This window comes from Phragmites australis, chromosome 4 (genome assembly GCF_958298935.1).
Source record: "Phragmites australis chromosome 4, lpPhrAust1.1, whole genome shotgun sequence".
Taxonomy (NCBI): Eukaryota; Viridiplantae; Streptophyta; class Magnoliopsida; order Poales; family Poaceae; genus Phragmites; species Phragmites australis.
In genome coordinates this window covers 7,221,950-7,245,654 of record NC_084924.1, presented here as the reverse complement: position 1 = coordinate 7,245,654, position 23,705 = coordinate 7,221,950, and the positions used below count along the sequence as shown (strand labels likewise).

Genomic DNA, 23,705 nt, shown 5'->3' with positions numbered 1-23,705 from the left:
CAGCGGGAGGTCGACGAGAGTCCAGGTTCGGTTCTCCTCCACCGCATCTATCTCGTCCATCATTGTGCGTCGCCACTCGATGTGGCATTCTACCTCAGCGAAGCTCATCGGTTCCTCAGCCACCAACAAGTACAGTTTGTTGTCATCATTGAGCTTTCGCACCACACACCCTGCAGGTGCTTCCCTGCTTGCTGAATCTAGTAGGTTGTTGTAGGTGCGAAAGCACAGTGGGACGTCGGGATCATGCTCAGCGTCGATGTTGTTAGTGAACCTCGATGGCGGGTGTCGGAGGATTAACTCCAGTCGCAGGGATCCCGAGCGACCCCTTTTTAGAGATTCGGCAGGGGGGATGATCCTGAGTATGTTCGTCGAAGAAATAAATGGGAATGAATATAACTACCGGTGGTGGTGGAATGATATAGTGCAAAAAGAAGTAAATGCACCGGAATTTAAACAGGTTCGGGCCGCACAGGGGCGTAACACCCTACTCCTGTATGGATACTATAAATGTCCTGAGGAAGTCCCTCAAAGATGTTGCTGGTTACAAGAATGTTGGTCTATCTTAGAGCCTGGGGCTCTTTGTTCTTCGGCCTGTCTCGTGCTGCTCACTTCTCAGCCGTGTTTCTTTTGTGCTGTGTTCTTGTCTGTGCTTGTGTGTCCTCTCTTTTTTCCATACCTGCTTCCTTTTGTGCCGCCAGCTGCTTTAAATACCCGTCGGCAACAACGTGCCCCGAACGGGAGGGGGGGCACGAGTTCCGAGACACCATAAATGGAAAGGGCATCATCATTTCCTCTGGACGAAGTGACTGGGGGTGGAAAATGCGGCACACGCCCGATCATCCGTCACCACAGCAGCGCGGCAGACGGAACGCCTCGGCCCTTACGACGTTATCCTGAGACGGGCCGGATGGCACGGGACGGGACCCGTGCAATTAATAACCCCACGTCTCTCTCCCAGAAAGTGGCAGGAACTGACGCTGAGCGCGGCGGGAGCAGTTGGAGGTGACAGGCCACGCACGCTCTTTAAATGCGGTCTTGGGCCTTTGACTGGCTGACACCTCATCGGTGGGCCCCTCGGGGGCCTCTGCCAGGGGGCTTTCTATGCCGTCAGGGAACTGAGTGCTTGGGGGTCACTGCTCACCTCTCCGAGCACTCTCTCCCGAGAATGCCCTTTCTTGTCCTCGGGGAACCGAGTGCTCGGGGGTACTGTTCACCTCCCTGAGCACTCTCTCTCGGGCACACTTGTACGGATCCTTGGAGAACCAAGTGCTCGGGGGCTGCTGCACGCAGCCCCGAGCACTCTCTCCCGGAACTTCTTTCGGTGGATCCTCGGGATACTTGGGTGCCCAGGGGCTACCGCCGGCGGCCCCGGGCACGTTTCTCCCGATACTTAGCTCTCCTGGTCGTCGGGGAACTAGGGTGCTCGGGGGTCACCATACACCCTCCCGAGCACTTTCTTCCCAGTACTTAGATTTTGTGGATCATCGGGGAACTGGGGTACTCGAGGGCCACCGACTGTGGCCCCAAGCGCCCTCTCCCGGGACTCGATCTTTCTCACCTTGCGGGAGAGACTCCACGGGATGGCGCCATGTGGCGGATGACTGGCCTAGCCTCGGGATTCGGGGACCCCCGGTTCCTGATACACCGACAGCGGGGATGCGTACTCCACTTGCTACACTTGCACTGGTGGCGACCTAGCCTGTGGCATGCTTGGCAAAGTTGTGGCAGTCAATGATGGGACGAGGTCGAGGCTTGACCCCGATCAATATGCGGCATTCCTCAGACCATGTTGCGGCACACCAGCTTTCGCGGTTCCTCAAAGTTGAGGTGCCTGAAGCACGCATGCCACCGCCATGAATCCTCGTTGTGTTGCGCCAACAGACAAACATGTTTCATGATCTGAAGATTGATTGTGTACATAGATTTTGAGGTCGAGTTACCTTGGCAAGTAGACGTCGCTATCGATCACGGATGCGCATGACATTGCTGTCCATGAGGACTTGGCAGCCATTTTTGTCCAATTGGTCGAGGCTCACAATGTTGTGTAGAGCTTTGGGATCAGGTAAACACCAGTGAGCACTCGGTTTCGGTCATTCTGGTAGGTGAACAACACCGTGCCACGACCCTGGATCTCGAGGAATGAGCCATCTCCAAATTTTATGGAGCCCATGATGCCAGAGTCCAGCTCAGAGAACACGTCAAGTCGTCCGATCATATGGTTACTCGCCTCGGTGTCGAGGTATCATACATCCTCATGAACAGTGCGTCGTGCTAGATGAGGCGCGTGCACTTGTCTGTCATGAGTGACAAGTGCTCTCCGCCAGCGTGCACACCTACACCATCAAGAGGGCAAGTTCGTCGGCAATGGATTGAGCGAGGTTCGTTAGCTCCGTTCGCTTTGGCCCGTGACAATCCTTTGCCTAGTGCCCGAGCTTGTCGCAGTTGCAGCACTTGTCCCGCGTAGTGTCGCAGTTGTCGTCCTTGGTGTCGCACCCACTGCTGTCACGCTTCCCGTGTGAACTCGACTTGCCACGACGCTGATTGTTCCATACCGGCTTGGACGCGCCCGAGGACTCGCCGCCTTGATGTTAGTCCTTCATTCGCACAAGTCATTCTTCTTCGTTGAGGACGAGCTTGCCACCGACATTGGTTGTGGGCGTGGGATCGAGGCGATCCTCTATAGCCTTGAGACACCTGGCGACCTATTCGAGAGAGAGAGCTGCTCCAGATTGAGCAATATCTTAATGGACAGAGTGATCGGGTTGTACTAGGAGGGTACGATGCACATGAGCTTCTTGTTGACCTTGTGCGATGGCTCCGGATCGCCAAGGATGGTCAGTTGGTTGACCACCCATCAGAGGCACATCATAAACTCATCAACGGACTTGTCGTTATGGAACACAATCCTCTCGTACTCCTTTTGGACCTGTTGGGCGCTCGCCTTGTGCACGTGATCAGTGCCAGCTCGGAGAGATTTCACAGCATCCTAGGCCTCCTTCGCAGTCTTCTTCACAACGAGCATGGAGATCATATCTTACGGCACTACTCGCGGGTTGGCCTCAAGAGCCATCTAGTCCTCCTACTCAGTAGCATCGTGGTGTTGACGGCATCCCAAAGTGCCCTAGTCTGCAGCATTACCTTCATCATGAGCGACCAATCTCCATAGTTAGTCCTCGTCAGCATCAGGTAGGAAGCTGACCCGCCGACCTCCTTGATCACACGTTGAATTGGCAGCTCACGATGACCATCGTCACGATGGCACGGATGTCGAGGGGATGGTGAACGTGAAGCACGCCACTGGCGCCGTTGATGGGAGCCCGTCATACCGGATACCAAAGTCGACATGGTCCACCAATCGAACACTCATGACTCTGATACCAAAATGTCAGCCAAACTCCGGTGAACTCGACGTGAACCTGGTGGAACTTACACACACACCAGACACATGAATGGTCGGAGATCAAAGACGCAAGAAAAAGAATTTGTGCTGCTCAAACTTCTGCAGCTTTTTGGGGTTTTTCTCTTCATTATTTAACGTAAATGAACACTAAGTGTCTAACTAAGCCGAGCGCTTCTCGCGCCACAACCAGCAGTGTGCATGCCATCCCATGCTCGGCACGAGCGTCGTAACACGCGCAAAGCACACCCTCGACCCGGACTCAACGTGAACTGCACATGTCTAAGTCCTACGCCTATGCGTACACCCCACACAAGTATGGTAATGTGCGCTTAGCTAAAAAACAAACTGCGAAAAGAAACAGTGCATAAGATTTATCTAACAAACCGTGGTCCGGCTTCCTACCTGGTCATTCAATCACAAATTCTCACATCACAAGCATGGCTGCTATAGCGAAAATAGCCCTATTAAATTATGATTATGATTTTAGTGATTAATGATAATGTAGTCATTGAGACTAGCATGTTTGTCAAGAATATATGTTAGTGGGTCTCATGTATGTAATATATCAAGAAGCCATCATAGATGGGACAAAGTTGAATTGAATTATAGAAATCCTAGGAGAATTGACCTCACTGGATAGTCCAATGCAGTAGAGTTTGCACTCACCAGTGCATTATGCACAGAGACTGATAGCCTCACCAGATAGTCTAGTGCTCTATGTGTTAAACTCACCGGAGCATTTCGGACAAAGGGAAGAAGGCTGAGGACCTCACCGGATAGTCCGGTGATCTGCATTAGATAGCACCGGATTATTTTTTACAGAGAAGCATGCAAGTGCAAAGACTGAAGATCAACCCACTGGAAGGTTCGGTGCTTGGTTTATGCTCATCGGATTATAGCACCAGAGCACTTCTTGCAGAGGCAACTGCAAGTGTTTAATAATGAAGAACAATCCACCGGAAGGTTTGGTGCTCTGCACATCAATGCACCGGAGCATTTCTTGCAGAGAAGAAGTGGCACAGTCTGACTCAAAATAACTCACTGAAAGGTTCGGTGATAGATTTAAAGGCACGTCGGGATGTCCGATGCCCACAAAGGTTTTGAGTGGAGTTCCAGTGGCTAGTTTCTGAGTTTGTACTCACTGGATGATTCGGTGTTAGTACTACTGTTCTCACCGGATCATCCGTTGTTAACAACTTTTTTGAGCCGTTGGAAAAACGGCTAGTTGACAGGTTTGAGGCTATAAATACTCCTTCACTCAGTCATTTGACGAATGACATGCTAATGGAGTCTAGAGAAAGCTCATACACAATTCAGAAGATATCCAAGCCATTAAAGTACTTAAAGTGAGCATCTAAGATAATTAAATACAAAATTAGAGAGTATTTAGTGTTTATAGGCCTAGAGTGAGTTGTAGCTAGGTACTGCAGCTTAAAGAAAATATCAAGGAGTGATCCTAACGTGTACCGAGAGATACGCCGGTACCTTAGAGTCTTTGTGACTCGTCAGCATCTTGGGTCTTAGTGACTCAAGCTTGTTGATCCTCCGCCTTGGTTGCTTAAGTTTTGAAGTGATCACAACAGCGAGTAACTGGAAGAGAGGTTAGTGGTGAGATCTTGTTTTGGTGGTTTGATGGCTCATCGTACTTGAGATCTTATCTTGGTGATTTGGTAGCTTAAGAGTTATGACCGGAAGAGTCATGCCGATCAGGAGCATATCTTTTGTGCAGCTTCAACGTGAACTAAAAGTGGTATTTATACTATTGATACTATGAGATAAAAATCCCTTATGCTAAGTTTATCTATTTATCTTATTTACATTTTTATTTAATTACTCGTAATTTACTTTGCTAAGTAGATTACAATCCTCTTAAACAGTAGAGTGGATATACTGAGTATATTTAGATAGAAATTAAGATATATTTATTTTATAAAAATTTTAAAATCAAATAATTCCTAAATATCCTAATTCAACTTCTCTCCTCCGTGAAGCTCTCGCCCACCTTCATCCTCCTCTCCGGTAGGTAACGTACGCGACTCTGGAATAGTGAGCAGGTTCTTGGCAGCACGTTTTGTTTGACGCTTTTGGGTGGTGTTCTGACTCGTGAATCGATCGATGGATCAGTGCTGGTCGTGTTCGGCGAGGTCGGAGGAGCCAGGGCGGTGGGGTGCGACGCCGTCCGGTGCTTCCAGGGCGGGTACATCACCTGCAAGAACTACCCGGGGAAGCTGGACGGGTGCGCCTGCGCGCCGGCGGACGGCGACCACTGCGTGCTCCACCTCGACTCCGGCTCCACGTACAAGTGCGGCAAGACGGAGTAGCCAGCCGAGCAGCACGTCAGGCTTCCCCGTGCCATTCTCTTGGTTGATAGTCTCAGTTCGGATCGAATAATCGTCTTCCCTGCTGCTTATCATGTATGTGCCCTGAGTTGTTATGGGAGATTAAAGGTGAGCAACAACAGATGCATCTTACGTAAGAATGTGGCTCACTTGTGATGTATGGTCTTCTGAACTGGTATTGATGGTTCGGTACTTCATTCTCCGAGCAAATTCTATTCTACAAATTGAAATGCGTGATGTAGAATATACTTTGCATACTTAGCTAATTGTTCGTGTATTATAACAAAAATATAAATATTGGACACAGTAACATCAAGTATAAACTCAAAATATGAAAATATAGATATACTATGTGAGTGACACCAAATGAATACATCAGAAGCAATATCGTAGTTTGATTTTAGATAAGATCTGAAAAATAAGTAGGAGATTATCTACTAATTTTTCTCATAATTTTTTTATTCATTTTTATTAGTAAAATGAATTCCTCATAAATTTTATTCGTAGGCATGAAGGCTAAAGAACTAGGATAAATGATAAAAATAGATAAATTATTCGAATTTTAGATATTTTTATTAGACGGTAGTGGGGTAAGAGAAAGAGACGACCCGAAACCAACTTATATTTTATATATAATAGAGATAAAATATAACTGTATAATTTTCTATTTTCTCGTAAAAAAAAATATAACTGTATACTTGCCTAATGGCCGTTTTCCACTTAGATCTTCAGCAAAGAATGTGCTGGGGATACGTCAAACAAAATCGCTTGTGTTATTCTGGGCCTGGTGCCGTTGGAATAATGGCTGTGTTCTGGCATGCAGTGCCATAAATAGCTTTCGTTGTTCATTGTTTGTGAAGGACGGTAGATTGAACTTCTGAGGTGAATTCATATTTCGTTTTTCGTTTCCCCGTCAAAGAAAAAAAGAAGAAGAAAAACAAGGCCAGAACGAACCAAACTGAATTAGCATCTTTCCACATTGGAGCAGGAATGAACGAACACTTCTAAAACATGGGAACACGGAGGTGTGATCCTCGAATCTGGCGGGCTGGGTGAATGCACACTCCTGAGACGGAAACTTCTGTAAACGCATTGAGTATGCCTTCGTTTAGCTTGCTTTTCAAAGTTCAGGTGTGATACAGTTTTGTTACAGCATTGAGCAGAGCTGCGCGAAGGGTTGTTTGTACCATCTTGTGCAGTAGAAGTAGCTATTTTACTTCCACACATCTCAATGCGATGAGTTCGTTGTGCGCGATGGATCTCGCGTCTCCTGATCTCCATAGACGACTATTCAAGAACCACAAGAAAGACAAGAGGGATGATTCTTTCACTAGGACATCTTGGATCCAGAGCCCAATCTTGAATGGTGGATCACTACTTACCTACAAAAAGTCAAAAGGAGAAGTCAGCAAAAATACACGTAAGGGAAAGTCAAAGCTAGATTTCGCTGACTGAAGAAGCCATATCCCACTCCTTCAGACAAGAAACAGATCTTCAGTGTTTTTCTTCTTTTGCAAGCCGAAGACCAAACTGCAGGGTTTTGTGACCCAGTTTCTTATATGGACTTCACCCTTGCTGAGGGACTGGACTGCATTAACAGAAAGCTACAGAGCATGGCAACCATCAAGCTTGCTCTTCCATTCGCTCTCCTGTGCGGTAGCTGTCTCTCTCTGCCCTCCCTCCCTTCTTATTCCTCCACCTCTTGTTTCTCGTGCTCCATTTCTGAATGGTGTTCTCTCTGAACAATGCAGGGCTCATGGTGATTGGCTGCTCCATTCAGAACACGGAGGCAAAGCAGGGAAAGATTTGCCCCATGTACTGCCTGGATGCGACGTTCATGACGTGCCCGCCCAACGACACGAAGCAACTGCAACCTGTGTGCAACTGCTGCCTCGCCGACAAGAAAGGCTGCACCATCTACCTGAGCAACGGGGGAGTGGAGAAATGCCCTTGATGAACCTGTGTTGATGAACTCTTTCTTGCATTGTCAGAGAAGAGGTAGATCTTCTTACTGTTGAATACTCCCTCCTTCCCACAATACAGGGCGTATAAAAATTTTCTCTGAGACCAAGGCATTCGATTGAACGTCGCCGGAGCTCCCACCTCCATCACTGCATGGCCTCGTAGCGCACGCCATGCAGCTCTTCGTTCCTCGCGCCCTCACAGCATTTACACTTCACGCCATGCAGCCTCGCGCTCACGCTCCCGCATGCAGGCGCTCCCTCGCTCGTTTCGCGCTTGATTTGCTCCACGCGCGCCCGCGTCTATCTCCCGCGTCCACGCGCGCCCGCCTTCATCTCCCGCGCTATTGCTTCTTCACCGTGCGCCAGCTCTCGCGTTCAAATGCACTCTTGCCGCCGGCTCTAAGCATCCAAATGCGTTTTCACGCAAACAAAATTTCCAATTCTCCGTGAGCTCCGAATATAACGATGCGGAACGACGGGCCATTTATACCATGCTCTTAGAGAGAACATCATTAGGAATTCTAAAACATGGAGTGACAAACGCCGTGTCTCTTGAGACAGGGGTGCCTGTGAGAGTTATACAACGCATATGGCTGAATGGCAAGCGCGGTGGTGGTATACATGCCGTGGACAGCAAGAAGCCAAAGAATTGTGGCCGCAAAAGAGTTGCCTTCAATAGCGAGGCTATCAGAGATGTTCCTTTGAGTAAGCGAACGACTCTGCATGACCTAGCTACAGAATTGGGTGTTTCAAAGAGCACGTTATTTAGGCGGTTGAAAGAGGGGAAATTTAGAAGGCACACGAACGACATAAAATCTTCGCTAACGGATGAAAACAAAAAAGGCCGTGTTTGTTTTTGCCTTTCGATGCTAGACCCAGTAAGCATTCCTCACGAGCCAACCTTCCTGGGTTTGCATAACATTGTGCACATCGACGAGAAGTGGTTCTATAGGACCCGAAAATGTCAGAAGTATTATTTGGCGATTGACGAAGATAAACCAGAGAGGGTCACAAAGAATAAGAATTTCATAGAGAAAGTGATGTTCCTCTGTGCAGTTGCAAGACCTAGATATGACCAAGAAGGTAATGTCGCATTTTCTGGAAAGATTGGAATATGGCCATTTACAGAGGTAGTGCCTGCCAAGAGGAGTAGTGTAAACAGGCCTGCCGGTACCTTGGTAACCAAAGCAATGAATTCGGTTACTAAGGATCATAGCCGTGCGTATCTCCTGAACTATGTCTTGCCAGCGATCAAACAGCGATGGCCAGCAGATGATATTGGTACCCCTATTTTCATCCAACAGGACAATGCTAAGACGCATGTTGCAGTAGATGATGTCGACTTTTGTAGTGCGGCATCGGCAGATGGTTTTGATATTAGGTTGATGTGCCAACCGCCCAACTCCCCCGATCTCAATGTGCTCGACCTTGGTTATTTTGCGGCCATCCAGGCCATGTTTCAAAAGTCCTCTCCCACTAGTGTTGAAGACATTGTCGCCAAGGTAACCAAAGCCTACGACGAGTATCCAATTGATAGGAGTAATCGCATTTTCCTAACTCACCAAGCTTGCATGAGAGAGATACTACTGCAAAAGGGGGGACAACATTATAAAATCCCACATTTGAAGAAGGAAGCTTTGGAGAGGAATGGTGTTCTTCCGGTTCGGTTACAATGCGAGGCAGAAATTGTGAGCGAAGCGTTACAATTTGTCTCTTAGACGTAGAATTGTTATTTCTGTTTTTGCAATTGTAACCGAACCATGATTGAATTTTGTAATGTTATTTCTGTTATCAAGCATCACCGACGGTGTCCGGCGTCATGACATCGACATGGACCGAGTCATCTGCAACTTTTCCACAACAATTCCGGGACACGCCATGCTGCCAGAGCACCTTCCTCTGGAAGCATTACCCTGCAATCAAATTTGTCGTATCCGTATATCCAAGCGCTGATGGTGTACTCGCTATGAACGCGTTTGCAACGAGAGCACGGTGTCAACCGACGGCAACGAGCGCAAGGGCCTTCGAGCGAGCAGCGATAGCAACCAGCTCCCGTGCCGGACAGCCACTCAGAGAAATCCTCGTCGTCGAGCTCGTTGAGCCAATCGTGGGTGGCTTCATGGGAGTCGTCCTGGTGCGCGACGACTACGCCGGCGTGGACACCGTCGAAGAAGCCGTCGACTTGGGAGACGAGTACACTGTCGTGGGTGCCGTCGACTAGCGAGACGAGGAGGTCGTCCCGGGCGCCGTCGACTAGCGAGACGAGGAGGCCATCGTGGGTGTCGTCGACTTGCGAGACGGATAGGTCGTCGTGGGCGCCGGCCAGTTGTGAGTCGAGGTGGCCGTCCAGGTCGCCGTCGAATTGCGAGACGAGGAGGCCGTCGTGGGCACCGTCGAAGGAGCTGTCGACTTGCGATATGAGGAGGTCGTCGAGGTTGCTGTCCTGAGTGCCGGCGACATGCGCGACGAGAGGGACGCGGAGCTGGCCGCGATCGAGGGAGTCGTTCGTGGCGAGGTCGAGCTGGTTGCCCATAGGGCCGTCCTGGCCGTCGTCGAAGGTGACGTCCATGGCTCTGGAACGTGGAACCGTGGAAACGAGGAAATATACTCGGAGTAGATAGCATGCATGCAGCAGCATTAAGTGCAGGAGCAACGGCTCGCATGCAGCCATGCAGGAGCTGAAACGGCAGCATTCAATGCTTCATGCTTAATACGATCTGTAATTTGGGAAGAAGTACAAAAAATTATACGCCCTGTATTGTGGGAAGGAGGGAGTAAAAGGTCTCCCTGGTGTATTACTGCAAGAAAAGTACTTCGGTTGTATGGGCGACTTCGCAGAATAAACGAGTTACACTAATCAATCAATGTGTGATTTCTCTAGTAGATTAGATCCAAAACTACATTTCAGCGTATCGCACAGCTGAAATTTATAGCAGCCAGACAGTGAACGAAGATTACAGAACTGCTGAAATATCATTCACAACTAATGAGAGCAAAAGTACAATAATTCTGTATTAAGACGATAAACCGCAGCAATGCATGTGACACGCACACCAGCAACATAAGGATGTGGATCTATAACGCCCAGGCGCCCAGCTAAAAAGGGTCCAAAGTCCAAACTGTGGCAACCGGTCATTAGCAAAGAACTATTTCTTCAAAGGTTTTCTCCTCTAGAAAATACAAGTGCCTCGAAACAAAATTTGCCATAGCCATGTTGCCCGCAACCTCTACTATTACACATTTGCGTCTGACATACTAAATGAATGAGGCATGGACTCAACCATGAAATGGAAACTTTGGAATATTACTATGACCTCCAAAGAGCCAGAACAAGCCCAGTACCTTTTCTTCCCTTCTTTGTCTCTCGTGAATTCAAAATGGTAACTATGTCTTCTGTTTGGCTGCTTTAAATAGTTTGATAACATTTTCATACACCACAAACGTGAGGGAAGCCGCTGGAAGGTTTTTCAGTAGGTTGGACGTGATGCCCCTGTAAAATCCACGGACACCTTCATAACTGCAATTAGATATACAGAATCCAATGAGAACGTCAGAACACCAATCCCTTAATTTAGAACAAAAGTTAAATTTAGAAAAAATAAAGAACGGGCCCTCAAACCAAGAATAAGGTTAAATTCAGGAAATTAAAGAACAGACTTCCTGTCCAAAACTGACATACTCAACATGTTTAGTTTTGCTGTGATGCCATCTTACACTTACACAAGCAGACAAGACATAAAAATTTCCAATATTTGGGGCAGTACAAACAATAAACAATAACCTTCCTTCTACCTTTTCAAGTCATTTTAGACTTATCTACTCTTCTCTAAATAAATATTCATATTTTCCAATATAGGAATTAATGAAGGACAACAAAGCCATTTCAATTTCTGCGCATAAGTCGAAAATGACTTATATTTGCAATGAGAGAGAGTTTATAATTTTTAGATGGAACTGTGGGCACAAATTTGAGAAACCCATAAAGCACATGTAACTAGACACATCAAGTTCCTACAGTGTAAGATGCATACTGCATAAGACAAGGAAAGGTCAGACCTCTGTTAGGCATCAGACTATGATACAGTAATGCTATTCTAAACATTCTGTACTAGAAGATTCAACAGTACTAATAGAAGTGAGTCTCACCTTGCAGTTTCCTTCACTACATGCCAGCTATTCGAGTACTTTGGAGTACCATCACTGCAAGGCCGTTGCTGGAAAGTTACACATAAGAGTTATTAGTGATGAAAACTTGAAAAGAAAAATAAAAGGTGAAAACTCAGAAGAAATGGTATAGAAACGAAAAGATTCAAATATGAAACCTGCAAGCGGGCTCGAATGACCTGCAAAATATAAAACCTTCAGTTGAAATGTTCAGTAAGAAGGCAGAATATACTTATAAAGTTGATGAGGATAAGTAGAGGCCAAAAAAAATACCTGGTAAGGATAAGTAAGTAGAATAGCAGCTACTTTTGAACCAGCCCCAAGTGCCGCAAAATCAAAGGAATTCTGTTAAGAGTGAAGACAAAGGCATATCAGGCATATCAGGCATAGTAACAGCCTACAAGATGACTGGATACAGATTATCTAAACAAAATATCTTCTGAGGCATAAATGTCTACTTGTAAAATGCTAATAATGCAGCAATTCAATATGATATTGCATAAATCAATATTTGGTCTTTTTTTATTTTTCATAACTAAGTGTTTGACAATTCATAAATTGCATGGTATGGAGAAAGAGTGCCTAAATGCGAGGAATGTCATGAAATGGCTAGCCACAAATATCAGACATCCCACTTTGAGGAAAAAGTTTAAACACCAGATTTAATTATCCAGAGAAACTGATGTCTTTATTGAACCAAATTAAATATTTAAAACCCGAGCACACATTTCATCCGTGTTAATACCAATGACTCGTCGCCTCCTCTTTTATCTGTCCTTGTTTCTGTATTTTTGACAAATATCATAGCTTTGCGAAGTTCCTCGTAGGCTGTGAACTGTATTGCACCATGGGTGACCTTTCATGTGTGACAGAATAAAGAAACATGAAGGCATGCATTAGATTCAAAAGCCATCCATGATTCCATATCCATGTAAAACAGAAAAAAAGAATAAGTAAGAACGCTACAAGTTACACATTCTGAGATAAATGTACTGTGAGTAATTGAAACTAGTATATGCATAGAGTCTAATTCAGTAAAATTAAACTTCACAAACCAAATTCCTACGGCGTTCAGAATAGAGGGAAAAAAATCTTCTTGCAATACCATGGAAATCTGACAATGACAGGTGTACCAAAAAAACAACATAACATACTTCTTCAATTCTTCCCTTACAGGGAACTACGGGTGACCTCCTTAACATGGTCAGGTTTCAAAGCAGGATAGTAATGAAAAGAACACAAAACTATCCACGATACAATAATACAAAGTTATGAACGCAGATCATCCAGTTGAGACCCACATGACCTAGAGCACGTAACCCAAAGATGATAAGTTGCATTTCAGAGAAAAAGAACTCTTAGGCTAAGATCTCAAAATTGAAGGGTTAATGATGAATTAAGTTCATTCTTTTAGAAACATAATTTTGTACCCTTGGAGTGCACATCTATAAATGCTAGAGAGAATAGGAACCACAGCACTCATCTAATCATGGCTCAAGAATACAATATGCTACAGCACTCAAGTACCGAGCATTAATTAAAGCATCATGCCCTTATCAGTTATATGAGTATATTTGTAGGTTTACAATGAAACGCAACATAAACTCGGCTAGTGGCAGATAAACAAAGAAATACATACATACCAACAAAAGCCCAGGTCCGATCCCTCTATAAAGTGCAAGAAATCCCTCCTCTTTCAGAATAGTTCTCAAAGCATCTGGCCTTACAACGATCAAGTAAGAAAAGTCACTGAAGAATAAAACAAATGTAGAAAAAAGGAAATATGAACAAAAGTAACCAAAGAACTAATTCATAGAAAGATACATCACTAGTGTTATGGCTGCTGGTATTGTACCAGTAGTGTTTATGTCTATTGCGGTAGCATTAACAGTTCTCGTGATACTGCTTTGAGAATACAAGCAGTAGCTGCTGGCCACTTATTTGATGCAATAGAATACAACATTACACTGTCAGTATAATACGATTTGCTAATTGCTATATTGGACTTAAACATAAATACATGATAATGAATACTAACAAAAATAACACGAAAATGTAATTACTTAAGAAAGCACATATTACCAGAGAAACCGGAATATCGTGAAGTATGAAGTTTAGGTGTTTGTAGTTGCAGCCTTGTTTTCACCAGCCATATGGGATTTGTAAACAAGGAAACCTATCGAGTTATAATAATATAGTCAGATAGTCACAATAAAACTGGTTTCGTGAATAAATGATATGTTTTTCTTTGTGAGGGCAATAAATGATATGTTTAATGGATGAAGGCAAGATAGGTGGATAAATAACACTATACATGTTAGTAGTCAGAAAAAAGACACAGATTATGCATACTGTAAAAGGCCCAACTACATTACTCGCATTTAAATCTTGCTAGATCGAACAAACTGTTACACATGACCAATTCAATAATTTTAAAAAAGATACAAGTTACTGTACGAACCAAAGCACCTGCTTCTGCAGCTGAGACAAGATGGTGGACTGGATGAAGTTGGTTATCCTTTCCCTGTAAGTACCTTTGTTTAGCTCTGTTATAACTATAAAAAAAAGAGGCACTTGATGTCAGTTGAAATGTGGATAAAGTAGAGATAGGAGCATTCAGATGGTAAACAGCGAGCACTCAAATTGGTAAACAGCAACTTGGAATTCTCAGAGTGGAGAAACAAACGAGTGAAGCTAAATCCTCAAAATAAACCATTTACTTCAGTCTACTTTAGGCCCTGTTTGTTTTCTGCTTCTGCTACTGGCAAAAGCCAGAAGTCAGAACAAACGGGGTTCTGGAGAAGTCAGAAGCCTGCTTCTGAGGAAAATAAACTAAAGCTGAGAAGCTCCCTAAAATACACTTTTCTGATAAGCTATGTGCTGAGAAGCCAAAAATTTGTTCTAGAAGCTAAGAGCCTATTTTCAAAAACAACTTTTCAGACAAGTAAAAAGCACAGCTTTTCAGAAAAGCTCAAAAGCATAAGCTCAAACAAACAGGCCCTTAGTATTGCAAAAAAAAAAAAACACATAGAACACACCACACCATAATTGTTAGAATAATAATAATAGGACTTACAAAAAGAAATATAGCCCCCAGGAAACAGTTGATCCAAGAACTGCAGGATAAAAGCCCGAGTAGAGTCCTCTCAGGCCCTACAAGATGCCAGTTAGATCAGCATAGCTCATAGTTTATATATAAGAAGTTCAGAACCACCTCATTCCTTAGGAGTTCAGATCTTACAACTAACAGTTCAACAGCATCAAGTGACACGATAAGTGGAAATGTGACACGTTGAATTTTTAAGAACCAAACTTATCTAAGCACAGTTCACATTATTGCACGCAGTCACATGTTACATCAGCTACAGGCAAGCATATCAAAGCACATTTTTGAAAAATTAGGACTTTCAAGCATATGTAAGCACATTTTTCGAAAAACTAGGACTCGTCCTAAATCAAATTGAAGTGAAATCGTCAACTAGGGAGCAACTACTTTAAGCAATCTCACTTCTATATGGTAAGCAAGTGTTTTTCCAACATTTTGGGAAACAATCATCAACGCTGACATCACATACACAGAGAACCCTAACTTTTTTAGCTGGGGTATAATTGTAAGCTAAGGTTGAATATTGAAGATTTAACGCAACCATTAATCAGTAACAAAAATGTGGCAGGACTTGATACCTCAGATCGTGCGATGGTGCATACGGCGTGTGCGGTGTTCTTGTACGGCGGCACCTCGGACCACCCCCTCCCGCCGGTCACTGCACGCCGACACGGGGGAGAGCATGGTTAACGGTCTGGGCTCCGCGTCTAGCAAGCCCTAGGGTCTATGGTCTGGGGTGGTTACCTTGGAAGCGGGTGCGGACGACGTCGAGCGGGTGGAGGGCCGCGACGGTGGCAAAGCCGGCAGACGCTCCCGCGACGGCGTTCTCCCACGTCCACGCCTCTGTCGGCGGCGTCGAGGTCCCCGGCGGCATCTCCGGCGAGGGGTGGCAGCTTCCCTTGTGCTTCTCGGTTCCGGGGAAGTCGGTGCCGCCGCGGCCGCCTGCGTGTGCTGCGTGCAAACCAAGCGCTGACAACTTCAATTTTTTCCCCCAACTATTTGGGCTGTTTGGATGGTGCTGGATCCTCAGGATTTTATCTGGGCTGAAACGGTGCCCTATTTGGGCTGACAATGCTGCTCGAACAAGACCGGATAAACCCCACTTTGAGCTAATATGGAGTAGTTAATATTCCACCTTAAGCTTGTCTAAAAAATCCCTTTTTTTAAGAAACCCAATACTACATGCAAACACGAGTACATACTCACATCACCATATGTAGCACTCACATAATATCTACTAAAGATCAGAGATACGAAACTTGAAGATTGATAAATTCACCATAGACGTCTCGCTATCGACGAGTACATCGTCTATCACTTAAAAAAATTCCGCTTTTATGAAACACACAAAAAGAAAACCTAAGAATTGATCCCTTATGGATAGGAGTACAACCATCTCCACTAACAGGTCAAGCCCAGACTTGGTTCCTAAAAAAAGTCCACTTGAGGAGCAAACTTGTGATATGATACTTAAGTATAACCACCTTCACTAACCGCAAAACTAGGTTCTAAAAAATTCCACTTTAAGCACACTAAAAAAATTCCACTTGAAGCATTTTAAGGGGGGTTTTAACTGATGGTCTTAGTACTTTCCTTGTGAACTGAATCTTTTGTAGACCAACTTTTTTGAATCGAATCAATAAGATGTCCCCTAGGCCCTAAAAACGTTGATCAGTAGAAAACTTCTTGACTAGTCATTTGACAAGGAAACCATTTCCCGGGTGTCCATGGCTATGGCTCGTCCATTTTATTAGGATTGTTAGTTTAGAGGTGCTGCCGTGTACGCGTGCGATATATATATATATATATATAGACACACACGATGAGTCTATTTTGCATATAGACGCACCGTAGTTTATTGTTGTGTCACTCTCAGTTACAGCTTTAAAAATTATTAGTTACGATTAAAAAAATAATCAGTTACGATAACATAGATAGTTGAGTTACGATCACAACTATATAGATCGTAACTGATATATCTTGTGAATCGTAACTATACTGTTTTTAATTGTAACTAGGGTGTGCGCAGAGACGAACATAACAAAAATATATAATTATGAGTGGAGAAGATATCGAGTTATGACCATATATATTTATAATAACTAATATATCTTGTGAATAATAATTATACTGCTTTTAGGATCGTAACTGGTGGTGATGCAATAGTGAACTATAATACACCTAGGCATATAATAGATATGCAAATATGCCAGCGCTAATTCATACCCTATGTATTATTCTAACCCCAACCCAACTAAACTAGGCAGCCCCTCACCACCCCACCGACTCAACCAGCCCCCCGCCACCCCAGCCACGCACAAAATAAGCATGATTGTAAATACTATACTGTGTTCATAAATATATTTTCTTATACTTGTAAATAGTTTACTTTATCTAATTTTTGTTAAAAGTTCAATATTTTTTGGTGACGAAAGTTCAATACCGTTGAACCATCTCTACATATATATTTAAGTACATATGTTATTCTAGTGATTCATAATTAGTAATATATGTAGTCTATATCTATAAACAACTCATTCTTTTCATAAAAAATAAGTCATATGTGTTTCATACTTAACACATCATACAAATTAATTTCATTATGTCTCATAAAGCACTGTATGTAATAACTAATATCTCTCACTATAAATAAATCACTACCTTATCATAAAAATATCTAGATATCTGTTAATAGCTCATGCATCATGCCATGCCCTAATTCATAATTAGTAATATCAATAGTCTATATCTCTAAACACATCATTCTTTGTTCGTAAAAACATATCATATGTATCTTACTTAACACATCCTAGGTATTATAAACTTCATTATATCTCACAATATGTTGTGTATAATAACTAATATATCTCAGTATAAAAAAGTGACTATCTAAAAATAAAAAAATATTTAGATATCTAGTTAATAGTTCATGCATCATGCTACCAAAAAAATATTAAACTTTTGCAAAAAAAAATGATAAAACAAAACTATTTACAAGTATAAATAAATACATTTATGAACATGATATGGTGTTTACAGTTATACTTATTTATGCGTGTGTGAGGGTGATGGAGGGTTGATTGGGTCGGTGAGGTGATGAGAGACTAGCTTGTTCAGTTAAATTGGGATATGGAATAGCTATTCCATACATAGTGGATATATATATACACACCTCGTAGAGCACGCGCGATTCCACGAATCCCATCTCGATATTAATCATTGGTAGTGGTAGTAAGTCATGTATCACCAACTTGTGACACTCTGTTGGCCCTATTTGCGACTCTTTTTTGAGTTTTTTGTTTTTAGAAAAGGATATAATTGCAGCCAGCACGTTTCTGTACTACGCATAAACAAGGAATCGCGCGTAGAGCACGGTAACTCGTGCGAAACGGTTCACTGATCCGAAACCTTTCTTTCCGTATAGCACGGTAACGACAGGCTCAAGAAAACCCCCTCTGCAGATCGAGTCCACTGAGCTAGCTAGGTGACCCTTCAATTCACGATTACTACATGACCGTAGTTCACACATCTCATGCACGCGCCGAGAAAACGCCCTTACGGTCTCTGGAAAGTTTCTGACATAATTGTTAAAAAACAGTCTCTAGCAGATTAGAATAAGGTTTGCAGGCCAAAAAATGAAGTGGTCTTGGCATTACTAGAATTAGTGTTCACAATGAAGCACTACTCCTGAAACACCTGGATAAATTTTTCAATAATCAAGATTTACCTTGGATCAAGTTGATTTGGCATAACTATTATCCCAATAACACTTCCAGGCATGAGAATGAAGGGATACTTTCGGTGGAGAAGCATCACTCATCTTTTGGAGGACTAATCTTGATGTAATCTTTTCCACAGCTGTATTCCTTTGCAAAAATAAAAAATCTTACTCTAGCTTCAGCTCTCAACAGACCCAACCTTTCTGACTTGTTCCATTTACCTATCTAAGCTCATGCCTTCTTGGATGAAAACGGAACGGTAAAATCCTAAACCAACCGATATCACTTTGGTTTTTTCTGATCATTTCCTATTTCTCTAGAACTTATATAAAACCGAGCTGATTCTGAACCAACAAATGCGACAACAAAATAAAAAACAATCTAGCTTAATTTCCAACTGTATTTTCAAAATACCCTATTTCACCGAAAATTTCCTAGTAATCTCTAAAAATTTCCCTTTTTTTTCTAGACTCAAACCATTCTAATTTTTATTGGCCTCAACTCCATATCAGGCAAGAGACCTTAAAATAGTAAGATGGTCAGCTGCACCTTAGTTATTTTATAATTTTTAATATAATAGATGGGTTCTTTGTAATTTCATGTTGTAGTACATTTTGTGGTACTTATGGAATAGTTTTGCATTGTGGTATCAATATATTGAATAGATTATAAATTATCTAGTGTGAATATATTGTATCTTATATGGTCGAGTTAAGACTTATTCGAGTATTTAAGTTAAGACTAGTATCGTTGTATGGACGAGTTAAGACTTAAATGTATCTTGACGATTGTATGGACATTTGCTGTTTGAGTCATGTTCTACAGGGCGGTGTTTCCGACCTTAACTATCAATTCCCGGCCGCAATATGTTTCCGTTTCGATGGCTTCATTTTCGAAGTTTCCAATATCTCCGATATCGTAATCGTTTCTGATTTCGATTCCGAGAACAAATGTGAAAGTGAAAGTGATTTAGAATATTTTTCAATCATTTACGACCATTTTCATCCCTACTCTGAAGTCCATAATCGACAGGCTACAGCTCTCTTCAAGCTCAGATTCTGAGAACTATATTTGGGGTAACTCATCATTTTCAGCAAAAAAAACTTACTTATTTCTTATGGGACATTACTCTTTTCATCTAGCTTTCAAATGGGTTTGAAAATCTTCTTGTCAGAAAAACATAAGGGTTTCTTTTGGTTGCTCCTCAATGACAGGCTAAATTCGAGAGGCATGTTAAAAAAAGAGAAATATGAGCTTAGATGACTGCAATTGCGAGCTCTGCATTTGGCAAAGTGAGGAGGCAACTCGCTTGTTCTTGGAATATAACTTTGCAAGAGTATGCTGGTCCTCTATTGGTATCTCCCTACCACTTCACATTCAGGTTGACAAAGTTTGGGCTTACCTTAAAAGACATATCAATGAGCCTTTCTTCACGAAAATTATCGTCCTCATGTGTTAGAGCATTTGGACAACTCGGAACGATCAGCTATTTAATCAGATTGACCCCATTGCAAGATGCAAGACTAGATTTCTCCATGAGTTAAGTTTGGTAACTCATAAGGCTAGAAGGCAGTTTCTAGGGCAACTATCACAATGGATAGAATCCAACTTGTAAACTCTTGTCTTCACTTTGTTTTCTTTCCACCCTAAATCCTCTTGTGCTGTATTTTTTTTCTTTCATAATTAATATATATAACCTATAGGGATCATGTCCCTCCAGTTTTCCTTAAAGATGCCCCTTACGCGATGACCAGTGGCGGACACAGACCCAGTAGGTAGGGGCTCTCTTCTTCCTTCCTCACCCCCACCTCATCTTACTTCTTTTCTTCTCTTTCCTCTTCCTTCCTCCAGCTTCACCTCTAATCTTCAATGAGATCCGCCCTTGGCGACGACACTCGGAGCGAAAAATCTAAGCGGCTTGATCATCATTTCTGCACTTTTTTACATCCTCAGCCGTCGGGCGCCGAGCCGTGAAAGGTCGTGTTTGGGTGGGTGGCCAAATGCCCTAAAACCTGCACGTCCACTCCGGCGATAGCGTGCGTTGCAACCACGCTTCCTCCGCTATGCTGTATTTATGTGGTCATCGGTCAAGGATGGCGTCAAAGCGCATGCAGGACTCGCACCGTGTGCCGACGACCCGCCCCCATCTAGGGTTCAAAAATTCATTGATAACCGGTCGATAATCGTGATAACCGGCCAATTCGCTCCTCACCGAATTCACAAGTCGGCCGATTTTTTAATTTGAATTTAAAAAATTCAAATCTGATTCGAAAAAAATAAAAATTCTATAAAAAACTAGAGACAATTATATGACCATATGTGGAAAAAAATCCAAAAAAATTTATTTGCATCACGTAGATTGAAAAAAGGCCGAAAAAAGTGAAAAAGGTTGAAAGAAGCCGAATGCACATTGCAAATGGCCCGTTTTGGCCTAGCTCTATGGGATAAGGGCAGGAGGTCCTTATCCTCTTCTTCGGTTCCCCTCGTGTCCGATAGCAGCCAAATCCACATGACCTCCGCAAGCCCGGCCAAATCCGTCATGAAGCCAAGGTGGAAGCGAGAAATTCTGTCCTCACTAGGCGGTTACCGACCACACTTCAGCGATTATCGGGATTTACGGAGGCAAAAGCAAGCACCTAAGCTAGAGCACATTTCTACAAAATTCGATCGGTAATCGTCTAAATCCGAGCGATTTTTTGTGTAATGTGGTCAGTATGCGCGCTTAGGAGCTTGTCAGGGTGGTTAGTTGGCGATTCGGTTGAGTTCGACCGATTTATTGCTTGGTTCGCTCGGTTTTCGGCCCGATGCAGTCGATTTTTGATATCGTGCACTCGGTTAATACTGTATCATGAATTGAGGTAGCATAAACGCAGCAAAACTATGTGTTCAATGTCATGTTGGTTTGGTCCAGGCAAACCAACAAGTTGTTTTCAAGATTTAAATCAAAAGTGCTCTAGCAAGATGAATTCACATTCACACAATCGCGGGCAGCAAACAACTTGTTACATTTTTAGGTGGTTATGGTTGGTTAGTGTCCGATAGAGTTGGTTAGCGCCTAATACTTGGTTTTGTTGAATATTTACTCACTGTTGGAGTTTGTTGGAGTGCTAATAGGATTATATATGTTGTTTTGCATTAATCAATGATGGATAGAAATGTGGTGTGGCAGCACCGGGCCAATTTGGTCTTGAGGTTTAGGCACAGTTACTGCAAGAAGGAAAAGAAAAGCGGTGGTGACACAAGGTTGATAGAACATTTGACAGGACGCAAATCAAATGTTATAAGTTATGATAGGGTGCCTCCAAATGTGTGTGATTACTTCAGGCAGCTTGATAGGACAAGAGATAAGAGGAAAGGAAGGTCTGAGAAGAGGCTTCAAAGGCAGGAGACAACTACCCACGTAGATTTGATAAGCGATAATGAGGAGACAGAAGAGAAATAGGTGTAGCATGCCATAGCTCAGTCTAGGGAGGAGGAATAGTTCAGGAGGAGGACAGTTGATTCCTACGAGTATGAAAGTGGTAGTGAAAGTGCCAGAGTAAACAATGTTTTTTCAAGGATACTTAGGAGGGTATCTTCAACTAGGGAGGCACCAAGTGTGTCACGTCCTAAATTCCATAATCACATAATTAAGTATAATTATGCTTCTTAAGTATTATGTTTAATTTTGTGTAATTTTGTTTTATAACTCTAGCGCAATTCGTTTCATATCAATCGGATGAGAGAACCGAATTCGGGAGCGAAAAGAATGAATTTTGCAGTCAAAGCGGACTTTTTTCTTAGCATGTGGGACCCACTAGCTGGCCGGCCCCACACCTCACTCTCTCTCCCTCACTCGGCTGCCAACTCCACAGCAGCCCCACCTCACTCCTGTGCCTCTCCCGTGCAAGCCAAGGGAGCCCCCTCCCTCTCTCACTCTCTCAAGCCCCTCTCCCTTTCTCCCTCAAATCCGCGCTCTAGGAGCCGAATCGAGGTATGCATGTGGTACCATTGCGATCACAAGCTCACAAGCATTCCATTCCTCCAATTTGTTTGCTCATTCCCGAAGGATTTGAGCCGATTTGGATGTCTTTTGGTGTTAGGGTTGAAAAGTGAAGAACGCCGGAATTCTTCGATTTTCCACCGTTTTCTTCATCACCCGATGGCCACTAACCTTCACAAGTATCGTGGGTAAGTCTCTTAGGCTCCCTATAGCAGGAATTCATGATTCGATTGGTCGATTTTGCAAAAGAGTGAAATTCATGAGTTTTTGTGAGTTTAACCCTAAATTGAGGAATTGGATGAATTTGAGTTAGGAATGGAGTTTCTAGGTTGTTAAATGAGTTCTAGAACCCTTGAACTAGCTCAAACATGTTCCCTTTTGGTTTGGAGAAGATTGCAATTCGTTCCGAGCATTTTTCCCCCTCAAAACAGTCCACTTCTGGAGCTTCCCCGGAGTATCCGACCTTCCCCGGAGTCTCCGGTGAGCCCCAGTCAAAAATAACAGAGAGGGTGCCGCCGGAGAGTCTCCCGCAGTCTCCGGTACCCCGGAGTATCCGGCCTTCACCGGAGTATCCGGGTGCACTGTTCATCAGTCTATGCTGAAACTTGCAAAATTCATAATTAATTCATACGAACTCTAAAAATCTATCTATTAATAATAAACTAATCTATCTATTAAAAATATCCCCAGCAATTAAATATCGAATTAAAATTTTGAGACTAATTAATTAGGCTTAAGCTTCATTAATTCACCATTAATTCTTTACAGATCCAAAATGGATGAAACCAATTTTGCTAGTCTTCTTATGACTTGTTCTAGTTAGAAAAAATATTTTCCTACATTTTAAAGTATATTTTCATAGTATTTCATCATTTGCACCTTGTGGCTTATATTGTTGTATTTTATTTATGCTTATCATTGCACGCGTTATGTTTCTTAGAACACGCCGATCCATCGATCCCGGAGACCGAGGTCGATCCCGAGGCGCCGCACCTTTGTGAACCAGTGCATCAAGGCAATCAACCTATTAT

The 23,705-nt window shown here is 43.3% G+C and overlaps 3 protein-coding genes across 3 annotated transcripts; 1 reads left to right on the top strand and 2 right to left on the bottom strand.

The window, feature by feature from the left end:
- Nucleotides 1-7,262: 7,262 nt before the first annotated feature.
- LOC133914142 (proteinase inhibitor type-2-like) lies at nt 7,263-7,726 on the top strand. The gene is made up of 2 exons (XM_062357287.1): nt 7,263-7,395; nt 7,491-7,726. Exons 1-2 carry the CDS (start codon nt 7,299-7,301, stop codon nt 7,691-7,693), a joined length of 300 nt encoding a protein of 99 aa, XP_062213271.1. The 5' UTR covers nt 7,263-7,298; the 3' UTR covers nt 7,694-7,726.
- A 1,885-nt stretch (nt 7,727-9,611) lies between these two features.
- LOC133914563 (uncharacterized) lies at nt 9,612-10,272 on the bottom strand. Its single transcript, XM_062357648.1, has 2 exons — nt 9,750-10,272; nt 9,612-9,616 (listed from the first exon to the last, which is right to left on the bottom strand). The coding sequence occupies exons 1-2, from the start codon at nt 10,270-10,272 to the stop codon at nt 9,612-9,614; spliced, it is 528 nt and encodes a 175-aa protein (XP_062213632.1).
- A 418-nt stretch (nt 10,273-10,690) lies between these two features.
- LOC133915513 (folate transporter 1, chloroplastic) lies at nt 10,691-15,988 on the bottom strand. The gene is made up of 11 exons (XM_062358697.1): nt 15,718-15,988; nt 15,552-15,631; nt 14,944-15,020; nt 14,329-14,422; nt 13,950-14,043; nt 13,511-13,584; nt 12,613-12,723; nt 12,141-12,212; nt 12,026-12,046; nt 11,850-11,917; nt 10,691-11,220 (listed from the first exon to the last, which is right to left on the bottom strand). The coding sequence occupies exons 1-11, from the start codon at nt 15,845-15,847 to the stop codon at nt 11,088-11,090; spliced, it is 954 nt and encodes a 317-aa protein (XP_062214681.1). The 5' UTR covers nt 15,848-15,988; the 3' UTR covers nt 10,691-11,087.
- Between the last annotated feature and the right edge of the window lie 7,717 nt (nt 15,989-23,705).

Excerpts from the sequence above, each read along its gene's own strand:
- LOC133914142 (XM_062357287.1), top strand. The coding sequence starts at position 7,299 with ATGGACTTCACCCTTGCTGAGGGACTGGACTGCATTAACAGAAAGCTA. Across the intron at positions 7,396-7,490 it reads TCCATTCGCTCTCCTGTGCG|GGCTCATGGTGATTGGCTGC; the intron begins GTAGCTGTCTCT and ends TGAACAATGCAG.
- LOC133914563 (XM_062357648.1), bottom strand. The coding sequence starts at position 10,272 with ATGGACGTCACCTTCGACGACGGCCAGGACGGCCCTATGGGCAACCAG.
- LOC133915513 (XM_062358697.1), bottom strand. The coding sequence starts at position 15,847 with ATGCCGCCGGGGACCTCGACGCCGCCGACAGAGGCGTGGACGTGGGAG. Across the intron at positions 15,632-15,717 it reads CGTCCGCACCCGCTTCCAAG|TGACCGGCGGGAGGGGGTGG; the intron begins GTAACCACCCCA and ends GTCGGCGTGCAG. Across the intron at positions 12,047-12,140 it reads TACTTACTTATCCTTACCAG|GTCATTCGAGCCCGCTTGCA; the intron begins GTATTTTTTTTG and ends TATATTTTGCAG.